The sequence below is a fragment of the Melanerpes formicivorus genome, unplaced genomic scaffold (genome assembly GCF_026170545.1).
Source record: "Melanerpes formicivorus ecotype bairdi unplaced genomic scaffold, bMelFor1.0.p_v2 SCAF_1, whole genome shotgun sequence".
Lineage (NCBI taxonomy): Eukaryota > Metazoa > Chordata > Aves > Piciformes > Picidae > Melanerpes > Melanerpes formicivorus.
The window spans coordinates 67350847-67376299 of NW_027142353.1; the positions used below are offsets into that span (position 1 = coordinate 67350847).

The following is a 25453-nucleotide window of genomic DNA, read 5'->3' on the forward strand; positions in this document are numbered from 1 at the left end:
CCAGTAATACCACAAAAGATATCTTGATTCTGCTTAGTTTGGGGTCTGTTTTTCTCTGCACTGAAGGTCCCTTGAAGGATGAAAGTTCAAGGGACATTGAACCATAAAACTTGTTCACAGGAGTGAAAAACCATATTGCAAGTGCTTCTAAATCACATTTGGGTTTATTATCTTTGGGCCACTGGCAGTAAAAAAGCCTTGTGCACTCAAGTGTTTTAATACTGTCATGTAAGGTTAAGCAAACTGATGAAATATGGTTAACAAGGAAATTATATGGCTGGTGCCTTAGTCCACAGTGCTCTTTACCCTTTCTTTCACTTGTTTGCCTTGGCAAGATCTCTCAAATAAGATATGAAGCTATCACTTACTACTTTTTTAAACTGTGTATTAATCAGGTCTGAAGACAAAAGCCATCAGATGGACAGATGGAAACCATGCAGTGCTACAGGCTGGGGTCAGAGTGGCTGGAGAGCGGCCAGGTAGAGAGGGACCTGGGGATACTGGTTGATGGTAGGCTGAACATGAGCCTGCAGTGTGCCCAGGCAGCCAAGAGGGCCAATGGCATCCTGGCCTGCATCAGGAACAGTGTGGCCAGCAGGAGCAGGGAGGTCATTCTGCCCCTGTACACTGCACTGGTTAGGCCACACCTTGAGTCCTGTGTCCAGTTCTGGGCCCCTCAGTTTAGGAAGGAGGTTGACTTGCTGGAACGAGTCCAGAGTAGGGCAACAAAGTTGGTGAGGGGTTTGGAACACAGCCCTATGAGGAGAGACTGAGAGAGCTGGGGCTGCTTAGCCTGGAGAGGAGGAGACTCAGGGGTGACCTTATTGCTCTCTACAACTACCTGAAGGGAGGTTGTAGCCAGGCAGATGTTGGTCTCTTCTCCCAGGCAGCCAGTGCCAGAACAAGAGGACACAGTCTCAAGCTGCGTCAGGGGAGGTTTAGGTTGGAGGTGAGGAGAGAGTTCTTCCCAGAAAGAGTAATTGGCCATTGGAATGTGCTGCCCAGGGAGGTGGTGGAGTCACCATCACTGGAGGTGTTCAGGAGAAGACTTGATGGGGTGCTTGGTGCCATGGGTTAGTTGTTTAGGTGGGTTGGATTGGTTGATGGGTTGGACACGATGATCTTGAAGGTCTCTTCCAACCTAGTTGTTTATTATTATTATTATTATTATTATTATTATTATTATTATTAATTATTCTCTAGAAACTGTGCTTTGTGTACTGTTGTCCTTTTCTCTTATTGAGAGCTGTGATCCATACCCTGATGGGTTTGTGACCACCATTATAGATACATCTCTGGGCCTCAGACTTTAGTGGAGTCACTATTCTAATGCTCTTTTTTGTCTGAAAAATGTAACTACAGATGTCTAACAGACTGTCACACAGTGTCAGTGACTTGCACAAATTCTCCTGAGAAAGGTCTGGCAGAGCATGGGTTGAATCCCAGCACAGCACCTAAGCAGCTGCTTTCATCCTTTCTCTTTGTGTTCTCTGTGAAGCTCCTACCCCAAAGGGGAAAGCAGCTTTTGATTAGGGACCTTGGGGCACTACCACAGTGGCTGTAGCAGTAATAACATTAGAAAAATGGTGGTATTTGAGCAAATGTTTGAGGAATACAACCATTAAGAGAGGCATAAATGGAGTTTTCAGAGTCTCAGTAATGAACAAACAGAAAGTGTTCACCTGTTAGCCCAACTTTTACTTTACAGTTTGTTTGAATTGCAAGTGTTAAGGGAACTGAAACAGAAAGAATGTAAATGGTATGTGGAGCACCTAAACCATTGGTCACAGCTGATGGGTACAGAGTGAGTTCTTAAAAAACAGGAGATTTGGTGGATAGGCAGAACCCTGGGTAGTGGGATGTCATCCATTGTGTGCTGCCCAAGTCTTGATGCATTTACGTGTATTTACTTGCAGGGTTTGGAGCACAGCCCTGTGAGGAGAGGCTGAGGGAGCTGGGGTTGCTTAGCCTGGAGAAGAGGAGGCTCAGGGGAGACCTTATTGCTCTCTACAACTACCTGAAGGGAGGTTGTAGCCAGATGGGGCTTGGTCTCTTCTCCCAGACAACCGGTGACACAAAGAGAGGACACAGTCTCAAGCTGTGCAGGGGGAGGTTCAGGCTGGGTGTTAGGGAGAAGTTCTTCATAGAAAGAGAGATTGACCATTGGGATGTGCTGCCCAGGGAGGTGGTGGAGTCACCATCCCTGGAGGTGTTTAGGAAGAGACTGGATGAGGCACTTGGTGCCATGGTTTAGTTGATCAGATGGTGTTGGGTGATCGGTTGGACTCTGATCTCAAAGGTCTTTTCCAACCTGGTTAATTCTGTCTTCTGTAGAAGTACAGAAGGGTACTGTGTTTCAGAGCTGATGGATTCAAATTTCTGAATGATCTGGCAAATTTCAGGAGGTGGGTGGAAGAAAAGGAAGATGAGTTGGAATAGGCAGAAATGTCAGTTCACCAGGGGAGAAATTATCATTATCATAGAAGAAAGAGTGACAGGGTGGGTGAAATGTTAGGATCATACCTAGCACTTTTTTAACACCCTTATGCCTGTGTGTATCAGAATATTAAATCTGTTAAATCAAGCATTCCTGATCTTGTGGAGAGGAGACCTGGGAAATCATCACTACCTGGTTTACTCAAAAGGCACAGCATAGTTGAGGATGTAAATGACACCTGGGAATGACAGCGGATCTGCATGAGGGAGATGAGATTAAAAGGATGGATTTATTGCCCTCTCTGACTAATAAAAGCTGGAATTTGAGGTCAGACCTGAAGCACAATGACAATGAACATGACAAGGATCAGGCTGACCATTGCTTGACTACTGCTTCAATATGCTTCAGTTGCTTCAAGTATCCCAAAGTACCCTGAGATATTGGCACTGCAGGTGTTTCCACTGACATGGGATGTCCTCTCTTGGTGAGTATCATTTACCAAGTGAGGAAGATGGCTCAGTGCTGATACCAACATAAAGATCATTCATTCTGAAGACAGAATTAACCAGGTTGGAAAAGAACTTTGAGATCAACAAGTCCAACCTATTACCCAACACCATCTCATCAACTAAACCATGGCACCAAGTGTCTCATCCAGGCTCTTTATAAGCACTCCCAGTGATGGTGACTCCACCACCTCCCTGGGCAGCACATTCCAATGGTCAAACTCTCTTTCTGGGAAGAATTTCTTCCTAACACCCTGCCTAAACTTCCCCTGGCACAGCTTGAGACTGTGTCCTCTTGTTCTGGTGCTGGTTGTTTGGGAGAAGAGATCAACCCCCACCTGGCTACAACCTCCCTTCAGGGAGTTGTAGGGAGCAATAAGGTCTCCCCTGAGCCTCCTTTTCTCCAGGCTAAGCAACCCCAGCTCCCTCAGCCTCTCCTCACAGGGCTGTGCTCCAGACTCCTCCCCAGCTTTGTTGCCCTTCTCTGGACATGTTCCAGCAACTCAACATCTTTCCTAGACTGAGGGGCCCAGACCTGGACACAGGACTCGAGGTGTGGCCTAACCAGTGCAGTGTACAGGGGCAGAATGACCTCCCTGCTCCTGCTGGCCACACTGTTCCTGATGCAGGCCAGGATGCCATTGGCCTTCTTGTCAATGCCTGTGAGAATGGCCTATACCATCTGCAGGTGCAAGTCTGAGATGTCCACCAAAGAGAACAGCCTAGGCAATAAGAACCTTCCTGTATACATTGGAAGAGACCAGAAGTCAAATGTGGATGTGAATTGATCTGAAGCAGAAACACTCTTTGCAGGGGGTTGGCTGATAACTGCAGTGCCATTGAAATAGTTGTGGAGAAAGACAGCCAGCACAGTCAACCTAATTGTGGTTGCTGGTCTGCAGTGTCTTACTACTTAATGACCTAAGAAACTCAATTTTCCCATGGTGAGTTACAATGGGTGGTGCAGTCATTAGAGAAATGCTTTTTTTGTGCTTTATTAGTTGAGGCAAAGCAGTAGGACACACATTTACAGAGAGGCAAGGTACTTCACAAAACAGATGCTCTAATTGGTAGGGAAATCAGTGGAAAATTGGATTCCTTGTTATAAAATTAAGTCCTATGTGATATTTAATCAAAGGAATGCATTTTGGACACATTTTGGTAAGAAAAAAAATTATATAAAGGGCAATAAAAAAAAAGGGCAACTCTGGAGAAGTAATGCAACATTAATTAAGAACATTGAGCCCAGAGTTTGATGCAGAAAGTCCATGCACTTCAGGGGAAAAAAGTTACCTGAACACATGATTGTATTTGATTGTGGGTTTTGTGGTTTTACAGAGCTTTATAATGAAGTAAGTGAAAAGGTCTGAATTGTTGTGGTTTTTTTTCCCTGTGATAGTCAGTAATGAGAAATGTGGGCTCTCCATAAGTACTGTGGACATTAATTAGACATTTTTATTAAGTTCTGAGGACTGAGTTGGGGCTGTTCAGTCTGGAGAAGAGAAGGCTCCCAGGTGACCTCATTGTGGCCTTCCAGTATCTGAAGGGGGCTACAAGAAGGCTGGGGAGGGACTGCTCAGGATCTCAGGTAGTGATAGGACTAGGGGGAATGGAATGAAGCTGGAGGTGGGGAGATTCAGGCTGGAGATGAGGAGGAAGTTCTTCCCCATGAGAGTGGTTAAGCCCTGGAATGGGTTGTCCAGGGAGGTGGTTGGGGCACTGTCCCTGGAGGGGATGTACTCACAGGACTCAAGGTGTGGCCTAACCAGTGCAGTGTACAGGGGCAGAATGACCTCCCTGCTCCTGCTGGCCACACTGTTCCTGATGCAGGCCAGGATGCCATTGGCCCTCTTGGCGGCCTGGGCACACTGCAGGCTCATGTTCAGCCTACCATTGACCAGTACCCCCAGGTCCCTCTCTGCCTGGCTGCTCTCAGCCACTCTGACCCCAGCCTGTAGCTCTGCATGGGGTTGTTGTGGCCAATGTGTAGAACCTGGCACTTGGATGTGTTCAATCTGCTGCCCTTGGCCTCTGCCCATCTGTCCAGCCTGTCGAGGTCCCTCTGCAGAGCCTCTCTACCCTCCAGCAGATCAACTCCTGCCCCCAGCTTGGTGTCGTCAGCAAATTTACTGATGATAGACTCAATGCCCTCATCCAGATCATCAATAAAGATGATAACCAATCAGAAATGAAATTGATCAGTTAAAAAAGGGAAAGAAAGACTAATGAAATCTGAATTGGAATCAGAGCAATTTGCAGCTTTGAGCAAAATAGCATCTAAAGTTAATTGGCTCTGCTGGGTGTTGCAGGCTTATTTGTCAAAGGGGCTGCTGTTTTCTTCAATGAAAACATCATCCTTCACAGTGTCAGGAGAGCACATGGGAATCTCTGCTCTCACATGCCAGATGTCACATTTTGTTACACTTTTAAGCCCTGAAAGCCATTGCAGTTTCAGAAACCCATCCACACCAAGGATGAGGTGCTTTGTTCAGTGGTGGCTCTTGGTCTTTGAAAGGCTGTTGGTACTGAAACGCTGTCAATAGTCACAATCCTTCTGGATGAGAAGCATTAGGACTTTACACTTACTAACTGAGCTTTAAATGACATGAAGTATTCTATGTTGAGTTCAAAAGATGAAGCAACTGTGATGATTTTTACTGCAGAAAATGGTTGAGAATGTTTATTAGTAGTAAGAGCAGCTTTGAAAAAATCAAATAACTTAATTCATTGCAGCTAAATCACTGAAAAATGTGAACTGAGCCTTGGACTCCAAAGGGGTCTGGAACACTGCTGTAGGTAGTTTTGCTTTCTGCAAGGTTACCATGTGTCCAGAGAAGGGCAACGAGGCTGGGGAGAGGTCTCGAGCACAAACCCTATGAGGAGAGGCTGAGGGAGCTGGGGTTGCTTAGCCTGGAGAGGAGGAGGCTCAGGGGAGACCTTATTGCTCTCTACAACTACCTGAAGGGAGGTTTTAGCCACGTGGGTGGTGGTCTTTTCTCCCAGACAACCAGCACCAGAACAAGAGGACACAAGTTGTGCCAGGGGAAGTTTAGGCTTGAGATGAGGAGAAGGTTGCAATGTGCTACTCAGGGAGGTGGTGGAGTCACCATCCCTGGAGGCGTTCAAGAGGGGATTGGATGTGGCACTTGAAGCCATGGTTTAGTTAGTCCTGAGATGTTGGGTGACAGGTTGGACTTGATGATCTCTGAGGTCTTTTCCAGCCTTATTCATTCTTTGATTCTGTGATGTGAAAGATGTAAGTTTCAGAACTGAATGATTTCCAGTGATCCTTCGCTTATTTCTGTTATCTTAGTGGCCTGAAGAAGCAGGTACATCAGGAAGCTCTCCTGATACACACACTCACCCAGCACAGGTATCACCCTGACCAAACCAGCTTCAACTGGAAAAATAGGAGACAAGAGATGGATACAATTGGAAATTTCAAGGAAACAGTGAGATGGTACTGAGGCAGAATGTGACTGAGCTGCATACAGCAAGCGTGTTGTCAGCCTAACCACTGTCAACCTCTGGTCTGTTGGGTTTCTCCAGATACTAGAGGAAAGAGGAGTCTGAAGAAGAAATTTGAAATAATGAAATAGCTGCAGATGTTTACAGAGTTTTCCTCCCAGGCATGAAGGGTGGTGTGGGAGGAACATGAAGGCACTTGTTTGAATATTTATCATGTGGAGGTGGAGGCTGGAACTGTGGGTTACCAGAGAGAGGTGGTAGCATCTTTCTGGTGTATGAGAGTTGCAGCAGCAGAGGAGCATAAGGAGACTGTTTCAGCCAGCAGGCAGTTCCTGGAGGCAGTACTTACCTGTGGTTTTGGTAGGACAAGTTAAAGAGGAGCAGGAGCATGGGAGGAGGATTATTGACTTGGTTTTATTGTGATTTTGGAGAAGTTTATTCAAAAGCATTCAAAAACAGTGAAGTCAATGATACGGGCTTTCCCTAGGGAATCAGGGGAGGGATTCAGCTGCTTATGAAGACATCTAATCCTGTGTATTTTTGTGTGAGCTAGATAGCAAAGCTCCAGTTATCTCGGTGGATAAGCAGAACCAGATTGAAGTGCCTCAGGCTAGGTGCCCAGAGTCACCTCAGTTCCACTTGGCCTTCAGCTGCTGTTCCAGAGGGACACCCATCTCTAAGGCCATTTTGAATCGAGTCAGTACAGTCAGCAGGCACAGACAACAACTCATCACACCCTGAATCTCTCTCTAGGCTCCATTAACTATACTGACTGCATCTCTTGTAACTGTATGAGAGGCTTACTGAGTGTGCTCACACAGATACTTAATACCTAAGTCTTAGTGACAAACTGAATACTGCTCCTAGGATATAGAATCTGCACCTAGGATATAGAGGAGGCTCAGGGGGGACCTTACTGCTCTCTACAACTACCTGAAGGGAGGTTGTAGACAGGTGGGGCTTGGTCTCTTCTCTCAGACAACCAGAACAAGAGGACACAGTCTCAAGCTGTGCCAGGGGAAGTTTAGATTCGAGGTGAGGAGAAAGTTCTTCCCAGCAAGAGAGACTGGCCATTGGAATGTGCTGCCCAGGGAGGTGGTGGAGTCACCATCCCTGGAGGTGTTCAAGAGGGCATTGGACATGACACTTGAAACCATGGTTTAGTTAGTCATGAGGTGTTAGGTGCTAGGTTGGACTTGATGATCTCTGAGGACTTTTCCAGCCTTATTGATTCTATGGTTCTGCTGCTGGGCAAAGTCCTTACTCTGTGCACGTTGGTGAGAGTTTTGACACAAAACTCAGTCACTAGGACTTCACTTTCTGTGTCCTGTGAAGTTCTTGGTATCTAAGCATTTTCTTCAGCTTGCAAATATTAGTACTCCTTTAATTACCAAGCTGTGGAATTAACTCCCCTGTGCATGTGTTATTCTACTAGCATCCTAAGTAATGCCTCACAGACTGGGGCCGGGGGGGGAAGAAAAATGGAGCAATACCAGCATTGCAGTCAGGTAGTGAAGTACAGGGTAAGTGTTAAACTTTACTGAGGGTACCTCCACTCTGAAGAAAAGCATGACACTGAGGTCCTGGTCTCACAGAGATCTCCACACATCACTATGCAGTTCCTTGGGAAGGCAACTTGAATCTCAGATGCAGTACAACTCTCTGGTTTAGGGACAGCCTCCTGTTAGTGCAGTTGCACTGCCCACCACTGGAACAAGCTACTTGGCTATTTCTGTACTGCTGTACTGTAGAATGTAAGTGTGCTTTAAATAGAAAGCATCTTCACCAGCTCTCTGGAAGATGCTTTTCAATAACATGCTCTACTGTTGGGGTTTTTTTTCTGTTGTATTCTGTTTTGTGGAGCTTTTTTTCCCAGTCTCTGAGCTAAGACATTGTGCCAGAATAACTGAGAGCACTTCTAGGATTGGAAATGAGTACATGTGAAAAGAACTGTTTGTTGTCTGAATAAGTTGGCCTGAGGGGGGAATTTCAACACTTTGAGTATAGTGACATTCCCTTCCTTCATGTTAGTTAAATTAAAGCTGGGGTGGGGCTGATAGGAGAGCACAGCACAATAGTGTGATAAGAAGAAGAGACAGAAAGTCACCTCACCTCTCTTGGCTTCTCTGTCTTTGTATTGAATGCTGTCTGTGCCTGAATCACCACTCTGTTCATCTCTGTGCTGCTTGATACAGCAGCAGGAAGTTTGTTTCTTTCATTGACTCGAATAAAAGAAGGATCAGTTCCTAAATAACCACATCCTTCAAGGCATCAGAGACACGTTTCCTTTAGTTATAAATTATCCCCATAGTAAAATGGGATTAAATACTGCATGTTTATGACATCAAACAAAATCTTCCATGGCATCCTTGGCATCAGTCTTTTCAGGCAGTCTTCTGGAGTGGGTTAACGCCGTAGCAATACTGCCCCAGCTTTTTCCCCATTTCTCTTTCTCACACTTGGAAGCAGTGACTTCTGGCTGTCCTGTGCTGGACCACATGCAGGCACAGCAGGAGCCTCTTGGCTTCTCTGACTGCATTTGCTGTCCAAACAACTGCTCCTCACTCCCTCAGAGGATGACACAGTGGGCACAGAGAAATATTTTGCGGGCCAGATGGGGCTAATAGGCCACAAACTGGAGCAATCTGACCAAAATACATACTTAATTGCAGGTTGTTTCTTGAATTTCTGGCATGCAATTGTGCACCAGGCTTTGTCTGGTTTGTGGTGACCAGATCTGGTGTAGCATCTTGCAACTGCTAATGATTTCAGTGGCATTCAGCAGCAATCATCCCTTCTCAGATCAGATGTACTTGCATACTGCAGATAGTCTTACACGCAGTCCTGCTGAGTGGTAGAGTGTATGACTATTGTCACATCCACTGTGGTGATTTGTGGAAAGATCTCCTTTGTTGGTTTGCTTCTGTGGTGTTTGCTTGTGTTTTTCCTGCAGAATGTTGCCTTTCAGTCTCTATATACAGATGAAATTTAGTGCTGCCTCTGCAGACTGCGAGGAATTCCCCGCAGGCCGACGCTTGTACCGTTCATGCCTTCAGAATCAACTCTCCAGGTTTTACCAGCTAGGCAGAATCTGATTAGGATAATAGCTGTAAGTGGTATGCCAGGAATGACAGTGAACTTCAGTTGCTGGTTTTCATTATTCAGTAACTTTCTCTTTTCTTTTTGCCCTACCCAAAATGAGATCTCTGTTGCGATGTGCATCTGAGACCCGGAGCATTTGTGGAGCTCTCCCAAAATGTCCCCTGGCCCAGATTAATTTCAGAGTAATGGCCTGCTCTCTACATTTCTCCTGTTATTTATTGAAATAGGAGTTGCTCCTTTACCTCCTCAAATGGCAGTGCAACATTCAGAAGGTCTCCTAAAGCAGCTGCTGCTGCATTGTGCATCACCAGCGGTACCATTTCATTAGTGGGAACTAAAGCAATTTCAAGCAAATGGGGTATAAAGTGTTGTGTAACAGGAAGCATTTAATGAGAAGATACTTTAAAGTTCTGCTTATATTGTGTGCACATGTCCACTTAATGTTTTGTGTGTGTGTGGCCCCATTGTGCAAAATAATTTATCTGTGCTAAATGAGGAATTAATTCATTTTTCTGGTGTGCTCTTCATGCTAGAACTAACATACCCTGATCTGTGAGATCCTCCAAGAGAATGTTTGTTGAACAGTGACTTCAAAATGTAAAGAGAGAAATAAAGCTTCAGGACATTTTGCTTGCAGATTGCTTAGTGAGGAATATCAGTGCTGAATTTTGGTTACTTAAAAACACCTACTGCCAGCACTTCCAGTGCTTTCTGATGATTACTGTGGCTGGCCCTTTCTCTCCAGGCAGGACACCAAGAGCCAAGAAAGGAGTTTATAAGGCAGGGCACAATTAGGGATCAGTCTGTTTGCTTCCAAATCCTTCAGAACATAGCTACTTCTCTGTAGTAGAAGAAGGAATCTAACAAATGAGACATCAGGATGTCAGCAATAGAAGCCTGAGAGAAATTTCCTGGAAAGGACAAGAATGGCCAAACACACCCAAACAAGATATTGTCTTGAGCAGTAAGATGCCAAGGGTCAGACCACAAAACTAAAGGAAATAGCAGACTGACATCTTAAGTTGTGGCTAAGATCCAGCCCTCAACAAGAATCAGATGAGGGTTGGAAGACTTTGTTTTGAAACAAACATCTTCACTGCCTTTGATTCTCTGGCTGATGTTACAAAGGAGAAAGCTTGTGCCCTTTCATTAGACATAGAGTATGTATAGTTTAGTTGCATAATAGATCAGTACATGTGTGGTATAGTACTAATATATGCTAAAGCTCTTTGGGGTGCTTGGGGTGGGGTGCTTGGTGCCATGGTTTAGTTAATTAGATGGTGTTGGATGATAGGATGGACTCAATGATCTCAAAGGTCTCTTCCAACCTGTTTAATTCTAGTCTAGTCTAGTCTATTCTGTCATTAAAGACAGAGGGACAAAACTTATAACAATGAAAGGCATGAGACAAAAAGGCTACAACTCAACTCAACTCAAGGCTACAACTCAGTGATTTTTGTACCTCTTCAGGTATCCTTTATGATTGGGATAAATCACATTTCCAAGGGTCTGGATGAGAAGTGAGGGAGTAGACAAATGTTGATTAGTTCCTCTTGCATGTTGCAGGACAGATATGTGTCACATCTTATTTATGTCCCCTGAAGGGTCTTGAAAAGTACTATGTGAGGCCAGGAAAGATAGATTGTTTTTAACCTGTTGTCCATGTCAGCTCTTTGTGATGTTGAAGAGGTAAACCTCCTGTGCAGGCCTAGCCAAACTCATTTTTACTCCTATACTATTGTTTCCAGTTCCACACTTTCTTTTCCCTCTAATACCTGAGACAAGGGTCTGTTAGGAAGAAGGTCTTCCCAAAGAGAGTGACTGGCCATTGGAGTGTGCTGCCCAGGGAGGTGGTGGAGTCACCATCACTGGGGGTGTTTAAGAAGAGATTGGATGAGGCACTTGGTGCCATGGTTTAGTTGATTAGATGGTATTGGGTGATGGGTTGGACTTGATGATCTTGAAGGTCTTTTCCAACCTGGTTAGTTCTGTTCTATTCTGTTCTATTCTATTCTATTGCATTCCATTCCATTCTATTCTATTGCATTCCATTCCATTCCATTCCATTCCATCCTATCCTAGTCTACTCCTATTTTAATCTACTCCTATTCTAATCTAATCCTATTCTAGTCTTATTCTATTCTATTCTATTCTATTCTATTCTATTCTATTCTATTCTATTCTATTCTATTCTATTCTATTCTATTCTATTCTGGCCTTCCAGTATCTGAAGGGGGCCTACAGGAAGGTTGGGGAAGGACTTCTCAAGATCTCAGGTAGTGATAGGACTAGGGGGAATGGAATGAAGCTGGAGGTGGGGAGATTCAGGCTGGAGGTGAGGAGGAGGTTCTTCACCATGAGAGTGGTGAAACCCTGGAATGGGTTGTCCAGGGAGGTGGTTTGGGCCCCATCCCTGGGGGTGTTTAAGAGCAGGCTGGATGAGGTTCTGGCCAGGCTGATCTAGTGTGGGGTGTCCCTGCCCATGGCAGGGGGGTTGGAACTAGATGATCCTTGTGGTCCCTTCCAACCCTGAATGAAACTATGAAACTATTCTATTCTCACATTTTATATGCAAAGACTAGGAGAAAGTCAATACCAAATTCTTTGTAGGGTTTCAATTTCCCCTCACTTTTCATCTCTCTGATTTTAGCAGCTTTCTGTAAAAGTGTTCTCTTTGCTTTTTCTACAGACTGTATGTGGATGGACCTTTTGGAAGTCCCTTTGAGGAATCCCTAAACTATGAGGTCAGCCTCTGTGTAGCTGGAGGTATTGGAGTTACACCATTTGCATCAGTCCTCAACACACTGCTGTAAGTGAGCTTAGGCCTTTTAAAGTCATTTCCCCCCAATTTACCATAGTAGTGATTATCAGAAAGCCTTAAAACTTCCATTAGCATAAGTGAATGATTCCTTGGGGAGGACTGGGGTGCCCCTTGCAGAGTCTGAATCATCTCATACAGACTATAAAACAGCCCAAAGATTTTTTGTTATTGTTTTAATTTAAAGGCTTTGACATCCTATTCAGACCAGAGCTTTCACCTCTTCTCTCTCTGTCACATCAGTGTCATGTTTTCCACCACATCCTGCACTGTGTGAAACTTGCTTCAGTCACTGGACTATTTCACAGGGACTGTATAAAGAGCCAACTAAAGCAGCAAACTTTCCCTGAAGTATTGAAAGACCAGCTGGCTTTGGGAGGGTTTTACACTGCACAGCTGAAGCATTTGTTTGAAGCTGATCATGCCACTGGCCAGCTCTAACTCCAGAGTGAAGTTAAACCCCTGTAATTTAGATGCTGTGCATGTTCATCTGTCTTTGGTCTGGGCTGGATGCTACAGCACTAAGCACTTCTGAAAATTACCAGTCCCACCTGTCTCATAGTGCTGCAGCCATAAAGACCATCTTGGGCTCCCTCATTGTCTTTGCCCTGAGAGTGTACTGATCATACTCTCAAAAAGAGGCTATGTATCTGCTGAAAGCCTGGGTCTCAGGTGGGTAAGATGATCGTTTTCCTCATGATGAATGATCCTTGGGAGTGTTGAGCAAGAATGCCACAGGTCATAATGATGGCCCAGCAGCAAGTAATGAGATGTTTGCCCTTGTATTATCAGGGGCTGTAGGAACTTGCACAGACATTGCCATAGGGTAGTGTCCAAATGTTTGTGCAATATCTGTTTGTCTAGATAAAGACATAAACTGGCTTCCAAGTAGCCAGGCCCATAACCTACATTTGTAACCCATTTTCCCCTTGTGAACACTACAAGCCAAATCATTCAGTGATTCTGGGAAGGAGTAAGTCTTAGCCTGATCCCTTCTCAGTATTTAAACATCAACAAAGCACTGCTTTGGTAAATGATCTGCCTGTTGTCTTTGCCCTGGCTTAGAAACAGAAATTGGCAGGTGTGAACACACAGACTGCTTTATGATGCCAAGACTGCAGGGCAGCAGGGCCAGTCCTGTTATGTCAAGGACATGCAGGTCTGGGGGAGGTCAGAAGCTTGTTGACATTGTCATTTATTTCTTGTACCAGTTGTGTTCCTGTTGTATGTATACAATTTAGTTCCTACTCCTGCTCTTCCCTCAGCTTAACTGTTGAACTCTGTGCCCTATTTTGAAGAAAATACAACTTACATGAAGGAAAGCTAGGGACTTCCATGCAGAAGGGGCTGTAAATAAGGACTTACTGTGGGCAGTGGTAACATGAAAACACAGAAGTGTTCTATGGAGGTGGATTTGGATGTCATGGGGGGTTGCACCCTTATTGCATGACATATCCTGCTGGAGGTAGACCCAGGCATATGTGTCTGAGCTGCTAGTTTAAATTTATGCTTGACTGACATCATGAAGTCTTGCAGCCCAGCCTCTTTCTCACTGAGGATGGTGTTTTGTTACCCAGCTAGAGCATTTCAATACAGAATGCCTGTATTTTTATCTCCTTTTATCCCCTTCTTGTGGTGAAAGGCACTTATTTTCCTTGCTAGTGCTCGTAGTTATCTTGTCACATCTGACCAGGCTGTGACCCTTCCTAAGGGCTTGTCTTAATATAGGTAGTCAGAAGAAGATGGAGGAAATACCGTTTTGCAGCTCAACAGTTTTGTTGGGTTTTTAACCCCAAACAGCTACTAAGCTCCACACAACTGCTCTCTCACTTCCCTTGCAGTTTAGTAATTAAAAGAAATGGTAATAATAACAACAATACTAATTATAATTAAAAGGAACATAACAAAATGAGAGAGAGGTGAAACCCAAGGAAAGAACAAGTGATGCACAATGCAATTGCTCACCACCCACTGACTGATACCTAATCAGTCCCTAAGCAGTGATCCAGCTCCTTCTGGCCAAATTCCCCCCCTTACATACTGAGCAATATCATAGTATCATAGTATGAGTCAGGGTTGGAAGGGACCACAAGGATCATCTAGTTCCAACCCCCCTGCCATGGGCAGGGACACCCCACACTAGATCAGGCTGGACAGAGCCTCGTCCAGCCTGGGCTTAAACACCTCCAGGGACAGGGACTCAACCAGCTCCCTGGACAACCCATTCCAGGGCTTCACCACTCTTATGGGGAAGAACTTCCTCCTCACCTCCAGCCTGAATCTCCCCACCTCCAGCTCCATTCCATTCCCCCTAGTCCTATCACTACCTGAGATCCTGAGCAGTCCCTCCCCATCCTTCTTGTAGCCCACTTCAGATCCTGGAAGGCCACAATTAGGTCACCTCAGAGCCTTCTCTTCTCCAGACTGAACAGCCCCATATGTTCCATGGCATGGAATATCCCTTTGGCTGGATCAGGTTAACTGCCCTGGCCATGCTGCCCTTCAGCTTGTTGTGTACCTTTGCACTTGCAGAGTGCAGGGAAACTGAAAAATCCTTGACTTAGGATAAGCACTACTTAGCATCAACCAATATTGTGTCTCTCTGGTCAACATTACTCTCATGCAAAATCCAAAATGCAGCACTGTCCCTGCTAGCAGGAAGAAAATAAACTCTGCCCCAGCTGAAACTAGGACAAATGAAAAGAGCTGAAATCAGGACTTGAAAGACATTGTCCTCCCTACTCTTAAAGCACTCTCTATGGGGAATTTATCTGAAAGGTGAACTCTCAGCCTCTACATGCTGCTGAGAGTGTGCCTGTCCTTGCTCCTCGGGCTTGCAGTGGAGGTTAGTGGGATGGGAAGTTAAGGCAATGGTTGGAGCTGTCATTTATTTAGATCTATTAATAATACACCCTTGTTGGATATGCTGTTTGAAATAATGCACAGTGGGTATGGTGAGATGTGTCATGAAACTTTTCATCTAGGTTTGGCTCCTGGGACTAGATGTTTGAAGTTGACAGGCTGTGGCCTTCTCTGTCTGAATATTGTTTTAGTAGGAAAAGGAGGACACAGTCTGTGCACTGACCATCAGAATAACAGCAAACAGCACTGGCCAGCCAAAATGATACTTCCCATCTATATCTGCTTTCTTTGAACTTATCAATCATTGAGATTTTTTTTTCACATCTGTTTTATTTCCCAGCTCATTCCAGTCCTCCCTTTGTGCTATATTTGTGCTGTATTTGAATTAGGAAGCTAAGATGATAGTCCTCTGTTTTTTCTAACTGCAGTGCTAGAATCTGTCCATGACTGCACTTTGCTCACCAGCATTTTCTGAGGACTGTAATATATCTCACAGTTCTCTAACACAATGGAGCTCTGATTTGATTTGGTCTTTATGATTTCCCTACAGTATTAATTATAATCAACCAGAGCCTTTCACATAGAAAGGCAGAATTAAGTCCTGACATTATTGCATTTGTCAATATTTTTGTCTTATGGGTGGCTTTATAAACCTAATAAAGAATTGCCATAATACCCTTGAACTTAGAATGTCTGCTTGGCTTTGAGCTAAAAGTTTTATGATGATACATGAATCCATATTTGCTGCCCAAGTCATCTGTACAGCTGACAAGCTCCTAATGCAGAAACACTGTCTGTGAAGGGAGTTAGGTCTGTGCTAGAGATACAATATTCCCATCCCAATACCAATATTGGCCTTGTCAGTGTCTGATGTATCATGGAGGATGGAGGCCAACTTAGCAGTTAGCTTCTGACGGGAATCCACATTTCCACTAATGAATATAAACCATCTGAATATTTTTCCCTTGTAAATGGTGATTTTTATTTATTTATTTTAATTGCCTAAACATTTTATTTTCAAGTGATGACTGGAAATGCTACAAACTCAGAAGACTCTACTTCATATGGGTGTGCAGGGACATTGAATCTTTCCGCTGGTTTGCAGATCTGCTCTGTATGTTACGTAACAAGGTAATGATGCTAGGAAGAAATTCTCCACAGGAAGAGAGATTGGCCATTGGAATGTGCTGCCCAGGGAGGTGGTGGAGTCACCATCACTGAAGGTGTTGAGGAAGAGACTGGATGAGGCACTTGGTGCCATGGTTTAGTTGATTAGATGGTGTTGGGTGATAGGTCAGACTCAATGATCTCAAAGGTCTTTTCCAACCTGGTCTATTCCATTCCATTCCATTCCATTCCATTCCATTCCATTCCATTCCATTCCATTCCATCCCATCCCATCCCATCCCATCCCATCCCATCCCATCCCATCCCATCCCATCCCATCCCATCCCGCTCTGCTCTACTCTGCTCCAATGAGTGTTGTTTGGAGGGATGCTGACAACTAAGTAAATGCAAGGTATGTCCACACCACACAACTGGCATGCAGTAGAGCAGGGCAGCCTTGCTCCAAATAGGTGAGCTCCAGCAGTACTTCTGCTTGGGCTACCTGACCCAGACTCCATGTATTGTTGAAGCTGCACAGAATGGTTTGAGTACCTGTCACCAGTAGTTCATAGGATCAGTAAGGTTGGAAAAGACCTCAGAGATCATCAAGTCCAACCTATCACCCAACACCTCATGACTAACTAAACCATGGCTTCAAGTTTATTTTTCTTTATTATTCTATTCTATTAAGTGCCACATCCAATCCTTTTATGAACATCTCCAGTGATGGTGACTCCACCACCTCCCTGGGCAGCACATTCCAGTGGCCAATTACTCTCTGGGAAGAGCTTTATCCTCACCTCAAGCCTAAACTTCCCCTGGCACAGCTTGAGACTGTGTCCTCTTGTTCTGGTGTGGGCTGCCTGGGAGAAGAGACCAACCCCCACCTGGCTACAACCTCCCTTCAGGTAGTTGTAGAGAGCAATAAGATCTTCCCTTAGCCTCCTCTTCTCCATGCTAAACTCCCCCAGCTCCCTCAGCCTCTCCTCAGAGGGCACAGTGTTCCTGTGTACCAGTAGTCTGGACACTTAACTGTGGAATTTTAAAGGTGGAAGAAGAAAATGAATGCTGAGGATTCTGAGTGGCCTTTAGCCCTCTGGCTAGTAGAAAGATCAGGAATGGAGGGAGTTTTACATTTTTGGTGGTTTTTAAGAGTGAAGTCACTTGCTAGAATGCTGTTGTGTACGCACCATGATGTGCAATATTCAGGAGTTTAAAGAGGGGCTGTGCTCGTGTATCTCCTTCATTACAAATCTTGCTTCACTGATGCTGAAACCCATGTCGCTTAGTCTAGTAGGCACAAGTGGCTCTAGGCTTACCTTAAGAGAAGGGATATTACCTGACTAGGTGTTTTTATCATCTTCCCAGCTTTGGCAGGAGAATCGACCAGACTATATAAATATCCAGCTGTACCTCAGTCAAACAGATGGAATGCAGGTATGTGGCTAAACAATGTTTGCAAACCAAACTAAACCTTGTGGTAGCAGGCAATGCAAAACTGCCAGTCAAATGCAAAAGGGAATTACTGTAAAAACAGGAAACGAGGCTATAAACTCAAGTGGTTGACTCATTGCTAGGGCAAGAGAGCAAGTCCATCCCCATGGCATTAAGGGAATCCAGTCTAGTAGCCTTGACTTGATGAGATGTAGGCAGAAATCTGTATCTTCCTTTTCCAGGACAGAGGTCCTTCCAGGCCAGGCCATGGATCAGGTGGTTGTCCATGTTTGCTGGGAAATCTGCAACATTCCTGGGCTAAGAATCAATACAGAATAGTTCCAGGAGCTTTCAAGCTCAAATCTCCTTTTCAAGTAAATATCTTGAGAGAAACTATTTTTAAAAGCTTTGTATTTCTTTGCCTCAAATGTAGACAGAAGTCAGATTTCTTGATATGTAAGGCTGGAAGTTGCACTGAACTGCCAATTATTGTGTACTGCTAGCCCCAAAGCTAAGCTAATTTCCCAGCTCTTGGCATCTCCTGTAGCTGTTTACACTTGTGGTCTTCATTTTACATTATTTAGCACATGAGCCGAGGCTTGATTCTTATTCCTGCTGTGCTTGGAAGCTTTCCACTGACTGCAGAGGGCCCAGAACCAAGCCTGACAATTGCTACAAAACATGAAATGCAGTGAGAAATCACGCCCAGAGGATTTTGATCTGCCTGGTATCAGGTGGAGATAAGATTCACAGCTTTGGTAGGAACACTATCCAGTAGTCTAAATGAGGTGACAGCTACAGTGGTTCTGGAAAGTGCTGCACAAATGTAATGCCTGGACAGCATTTGTTGATAGAAATGGGATGCCTGAAAATGCCTCCTTGATGGACCTGGTGTGTAATTGTTAGGTTAAAATTAAAACCTGATGCAGGCCTGCATTGCAATGACACAGGCAGATTGTAATAACAGAGAACCCAATGCAAGCTTTCCAGTATCACACATCAGGCAGCTACTAAGTTTATTTAAAGGCAAATTTGTTTAAAATCTTTCCTTAAGGTCACTTTTCTTTTGTGACTGTTGAGCAGAACTGGCATAAACCACAGTGCTGCTCATGATCACTCAAGGGGGAATTTGAGAACCTCAGGTCTCTATCGCTGTGCAGCTTATGTGTTCACTGATGTTAGTCCAAAGTGTTGACTGCAACCAAAATTATGGCAGTTTTGCTTCATGCTCCCTTTGCTCATGCCTGGGTGACAACAGGGAACAAAGCCCATCCTTCAGCAAAGGCCTCTTGAACATGAGAGGGCAACAGAGGGTGAATTAGCCAAGACTGTCTTTGCATTACGATGAGCAATGTTTTAGGTTGTTCAGTGGGGTGAATGTGGGAGCCAAGAAGAGATGTAACCTCTCTGCCTTTCTATCTCATGAGAACAGATACCCAAGGAAAGGTAATGCCCTGCAATTGGGTGGCATTTCACATTAGCAGAGTGCTGGTATATTAGCATTGCTGGAACGGGTCAAGTTCCGTTTGGGGAGCAGTTTCAGCTCATTTCTGCCGTCAGAGCACCTCAAAACAGCTGGCAAACTAGTCTCAGGGAGAAACATAAGGCTCTTCCCTTGTTACTTTTTCAGGCCTAGTCATCTTAATAGTTACTTGTCCAAAGTTAAAAAAAGAGACTTCAGACAGAAATATGATTTTTGCATCAGCAGTGTTTCTTCCAGCTTAGCATTAAAGGCCAATGAGGGAATGAATAATAGGAGGATGGTTATTGTTTTATGGCTTAAATAAATTGGTTTAAAAGTAATGGGGAGATTAATGAGCAGCTGCATGAGGAACAATGTATAATGAACACCAAGGAGAGCCATTGAAGAGGCAGTGAGCAGGGTACTGGTGCATGAAATGGCTGCGGTTTTAATCACAACTGTCTGATACTTGTGCGCGGGTTTTACACCTCAGCGGTGTGGTAAGTCAGCCAGTGTCAGAAATGGGAGCCCTGGGTGACAGGAGGCAATTTGCAGATTCAGGCAGAATGGAAATTCTTGTTTCTTGCAGAAAATAATTGGTGAAAAATATCAAGCTTTAAACTCAAGGCTTTTGATTGGACGACCCCGCTGGAAGCTCCTTCTTGATGAGATAGCGAAGTGTAACAGGCGGTGAGTACCAGGCTGCTTGAAGGATGCCACAGCTGGGAGGCTGGGGATTACTATCAGTCCCCAGCTATGTTTGTGTGAAAACATTCTTTGGCTTTCATTGCAGAGGGTAATGTTTAAGCTACTGATGTTGAACTTATCTAATACTTTGTTGTGAGAGATAGGCTGTGCAAACTACAAACCGACGCTTTTTCTTTACACTCTGAGCAGTTCATCTTTTCATGCAGCTAGGATGTTCAGTGGCCCAGAAAATAAAAGCAATAGATTTCCATCTGACTGCACAGAGGTGTTCTTGTCCCTGGCAATATCTTGCTTACAACATATGCTGGTTTTCTATATAAAGTTGTAATTTTTGCCTTTTGAATTGTTGGCTTCTACTGTCATTGCCGTGCTTTGTCCTGCTGCTTTACAAACAGAATGCACCAGGACAAAGCTGACTGCCCTGTAGTGATTTTATACAGCATATATATTGTCTTTGAAGATTCCTGGCACTTTTTCACTCTTTCCTAAAGACTGAGCAATGCCTTTTTACTGTGCTGGGCAAACAGACTATGATCTGAAACAAGACAGCTGTAAACCAGGGAAGACAGGCAATTAGACTGATGGAATGTCTTTGTCCAAATCCAGCTTTGTAGTTTGAGTATTTAACCCTTTGTTTCTCCTTCAGAAGCTGATCTGGTAGAAAGGATTGTGTGAGTCTTCCCTAATCCACCTTTGTCAAAGTCAGTGGGGTGGGAGCAAAGCACCCTCAGCTGTTAATAGTCATTTGGGTGCACCAGGTTAAGTGGTCGTGCGTGCTTCACCCTGCAGAACTTTCCCTCAAGAATTTTTTGTCCTCTAATGCACTTCCAAAGGTGCTCATGATTTATTAACTCTTCTCTTCTGAGGTTGGGTATGTCTATGGGACACTGATCCCTGGCTCTCGAGAAATTCTGAGGGCCAGTGTGGATCACTGTGGGCAGTGTAAGATGCTCATACTATGTGTCTTAGATTCAGGTTCAGGAGGATGTTGTGGACAGGGTCCCTTGCTAGAGTACCTCAAAGCCTGCTATAGAGGGTCATCCCTAGTAGGACTCTCACAGTGTGGAGCTAAGTATCACTTTGAGAAGCATTTTGTAGTAAAGAATCATAGGAAAGAAAGGGAAATAAAGAAGTCAGAGAAGCAAGTTGACTGTCTGGCTCAGAGTCTTCTACATGGAGGACTGCTGACCTTTTACACTCCATTCTAATGTCTTTTTTGTTCAACTGTGTGGATGCAGTTTTAAAAGAGGAAAATAATAAGGTTTCTGCCACTGCCTTGAGAGGCTGGAAGTGCACATCATGTGGATGAAGCTGCTCATGGCAGTCAGACTTGCTTTTTATTTTGTACTTTCCTTCGCATTACTCCCAATTAGAGTTCAAGTACCATTTCCTTGGCATTTTCACCTCAGGTCTCCAAATCCTGCCACCATTTCCAAGCAAGATGTCTTTTACTACCTAAATAATGTTCCAACTCTTGATTATCTTGCACCTGGCTAAGATGCAAGGCTCCCTTACCTTTAGTCACCCTCTTACCAGTGTATAGATCAGATCTGTAGCTGTATGATGTAGTTACATGTAACATGATAGACAGGAGTGTAACTCAGCTATCCCACAGAAACTTATGTGTTCTAAGTGAATATTCATAGAATCACAGAATGGGACCTCCAAAGGTCAACTAGTCTGACCTTCTCTCAGTCAGCAGGGACACCCCCAACTAGATCAAGTTGCCCAGGGCCTCGTCAAGCCTCACCTTGAATATCTCCAGGGAACGGGCCTCAACAACATCCCATGGGCAACCTGTTCCAGTGTTCTACTAGCCTTATAGTAAAGAATTTGTTCCTAACATCCAATCTAAATCTGCTCTTCACAGTATCAGTCAGGGTTGGAAGGGACCGCAAGGATCATCTAGTTCCAACCCCCCCGCCATGGGCAGGGACACCCCACACTAGATCAGGCTGGCCAGAGCCTCGTCCAGCCTGGGCTTAAACACCTCTTGTCCAGCTTAAAGCCATTGCCCCTTGTCCTGTCACTGCAGGCCCTTGCAAACAGACTCTCCCCTACCTTCTTCTGTGCCCCATTCAGGTACTGGAAGGTCTCCCGGGAGCCTCCTCTTCTCCAGGCTGGTGGAGCCCCAGTTCCCTCAGCTAGGAGGTGCTCCAATCCCCTGATCATTCTCGTGGCCCTTCTCTGGACCCACTGCAGGGAATATTCTGCCTCTTTCCCTGGATGAGACAGGAGCTTCAGTTTTTCTCCTGCTAACTTTATTTTCGTTATTATTTCATAGTAACTTTCTACCTAAATGACCCTGCTGCAGTGCTGAGACCAAAGCAAAACAAAACAAGACCAAAGCCAGGACAGGCACGTTTCCAACATCTGGTGTCAGTGTCCAGGCTTTCACATGTATTTGCAGTCATCCCCTTGGGCTGGTTTATGGGCAGCCAAGATATTTTCCCCTTTTTATCCTGTGATTTTAGTGAAAGCTGTGCATAAATAAACATGCAGCTGGCAAACCTCTCCTCGGTTTAGCCATCTGGTTGGTTTGTGGTTTGTGAATCGTTGCTGTTGTTTGGGTCCCTAATAGGCGAAGTGCATGTGTAAGTGTCTGAGCTTTGCCAAACCCTCGGAGTGTGATGTGGGACAGCCCCAGCGTCAGGTTCCCGGAGCGTTCCTCGGGGCTAAGCGGAGCAGACTTCTGCCACCTGCTGTTGGTATTTCATACGACGCCCGCCTGTGCGTGGGGATAGTTTGCATAACACAGTACCGGTCTTGTATTTTATCCTCTCTTTTTGACCATGGAGCAGCAGCCTTGCTCTTGCTCAGTTGTGTTCCTGGATGAACAGCTTACACCGTGCCTTGGCAGCTTCACTTCCTCAGTTTTGCTTGGGTCAAGTGGGCACATGCTTTTCTCCAGGTAGGGAATGACCTAGAAACAGAGAAGGTGCATTCCTAATGCACTGTAGAGGGGGAAACCTCTCTCTAGGAATGAATGCAGGATGTAAAATAGGAGCATTTCAAGTCCCAAGTCTGATCTCTCTAGGTAACGAACTATTTCACCTCTCCCTCACCTCTCACTGTTCGTCAAATGGATGTAATAATACATGCTGACCTACTCATCTCATAGGAACGCTGAGGAGTTATTTGCTTAGTGCTCTGAATGAGTAAAATCCTCTATTAATGTTTATAATTATTAGAAAGAATGCCCTGTGGCATAGTTTCTCTGACCATAAACATGTTGATGGTATTTATAAAGATTTTCATGCATAGGACTACCTAACTGCCTGTTTTCATCTGAGGAGCAAAATGATCCATCGACCCAAACAAGAGATGCACAATTAGAGCTCATCAGCTCAGGACAGTAGTGTGCTGCTCTGGGTGGTAGCTGCTTTCAGCCATCTGCCTCTTTGTATCACAGCAACCAGGAAGGAGCTGAGTGAGGCACGGAGGAAGATATCTGCAGGCAGGGAAGTGGGGATGTAGGTGGGGGAAGCTGTGGGATGTGAATTGTGGGATGTAAGTGGTATGTGGAGGGGTCTCCAGAATAGATGCTGCTGGTGGGTATCCTGGGAAAGAAGTTGTGAATCTCTGGCTCACAGCATGGGGCTGCAACTCAGCTAGGTTTCAAGACACCCTTAGCCACGGGTCTCTTGTGTGACCTTAGGCAAATCATTAAACCTTTCTGTGATTCCCTTTGCTAGACAAAAGTTCTGTTGCTGGGATGGGAATACATGGCAGTAAGTGCTGCTTGGGTACGTCTGTGCAGTGAGGGCTATATGTATATACTAAGAAGCCAAGCTGGGAGAGTTGGGGCTGTTCAGCCTGGAGAAGAGAAGGCTTCAGGGAGACCTTATAGCAGCATTTCTCTATCTGAAGGAGACCTACAGGAAGGCTGGGGAGGGACTATTGGGAAGTGTTTGTAGTGATAGGATGAGGGACAGTGGTTTTGAACTGGAGCAGGGTGGATTTAGATTCGACATAAGAAGGAAGTTCTTCACAGTGAGGGTAGTGAAATACTGGAACAGGTTGCCGAGAGATGGGATGGAGGCCCTATCCATGAAGGTCAAACCATCAAGGTCAAACTTGATGGGGCCCTGAGCAACCTGACCTAGTTAAGGATGTCCTTGGTCACTGCAAGGGATTTGGGCAAAACGACTTTTGAGGGTCTTGTCCAACCCGATGCATTCTAGGATCCTGTGAGATATGAAATGAAAGGAAGAGAGACAAATAGAGCTCTTAAGTTTTATTTATCAGCTGTCTGTATTAATTAGACTAGCACAGTAGAAGTCAGATTCTCATGCACCCTTTTTCTCCACTGCACAGATGAGAGGGCGTTCAGGGTCTGCAGGTGCTGAGGAATCTTATCTGAGAGCAATGAGCACTAGCATTCTCATTATCTCTGCATATCCAGCCACCCACACAGCACCCCTTGTCCTCAAAAGGAATACTGCTAGGATAGGAGAGTTTAAAAGATACATCTAAGGGTGGGAAGAGTGCAAGTTAAGAATATTTGCCATGGATTGATACGAGAGATGATGTAGTTGAAGGCAGTTAAAGTCAGCATTGTAAGGGAGGTTGTAGCCAGGTGGGGATTGGTCTCTTCTCCCAGGCAGCCAGCACCAGAACAAGAGGACACAGTCTCAAGCTGCACCAGAGGAGGTTTAGGCTGGATGTTAGGAAGAAGTTCTTCCCAGAAAGAGAGATTGTCCATTGGAATGTGCTGCCCAGGGAGGTGGTGGAGTCACCATCACTGGAGGTGTTTAGGAAGAGACTGGATGGGGTGCTTGGTGCCATGGTTTAGTTGATTAGATGGTGTTGGGTGATAGGTCGGACTCGATGATCTCGAAGGTCTTTTCCAACCTGGTTAATTCTATTCCTTTCTTTTCTGTTCTATTCTATTCTATTCTATTCTATTCTATTCTATTCTATTCTATTCTATTCTATTCTATTCTATTCTATTCTATTCCATTCTATTCCATTCTATTCTATGTTCTCTCTTGCATGCATTCCCTCTATCCCTGTGAGTCTTCAAGAGCTTCCTCTGTAGTGCCTGAATTTCATCAGGAAGATGAAGAGTTTGTTTTTGTGATGGTATAGAAGAGACAGCACTGCATCCTCTTTCCCTGCTCTTTCTGTTCCCTTCTCATCTTTCAAAAATAGGAAGGTAATGAATATGAATGATTCAGTCCTGCTGTGGTAGATGGCCCCTGTTCTGATGCTGTATGCTGGTCTGAGCCCTTCGATGCTGTATGAATGTGAGTCTGAGTTGCAGCCTGTTCTGAAGGTGATCGGAGAGCAAAGCGCTATTGTTGGTGGAGTGGCATGAAAAAGTCATGTTAGCTAATGACCCCAGGCTGATAGCTGTGGATGATGAACAAAGGTTGTATTCTGTGCTTGGCTTTTCCTAAGGCTTTCTAATATACCTGTTGAAGGAAAGATCACATACTAATGTGAAACTGCAGTGGCAAAACTCTTCTGCTGTTGCTAGAAATAATCATGTGTTACTAGTGCTCTGTTTTCATTAGTGCAATGAATCACCATTAGTGACTAGATCT

At 44.8% G+C, this 25453-nt stretch overlaps 1 protein-coding gene across 1 annotated transcript in view; it reads left to right on the forward strand.

Annotated features, from left to right (window-relative positions):
* The window catches only part of NOX4 (NADPH oxidase 4), a 131268-nt gene that overhangs the window by 101601 nt on the left and 4214 nt on the right, over window positions 1-25453 (forward strand). The window contains exons 14-17 of the mRNA XM_068145783.1: window positions 12203-12322; window positions 16216-16324; window positions 17669-17737; window positions 19786-19886. Of these exons, the coding sequence (XP_068001884.1) occupies window positions 12203-12322; window positions 16216-16324; window positions 17669-17737; window positions 19786-19886 (399 nt within the window). The remainder of the gene's footprint in view (window positions 1-12202; window positions 12323-16215; window positions 16325-17668; window positions 17738-19785; window positions 19887-25453) is intronic.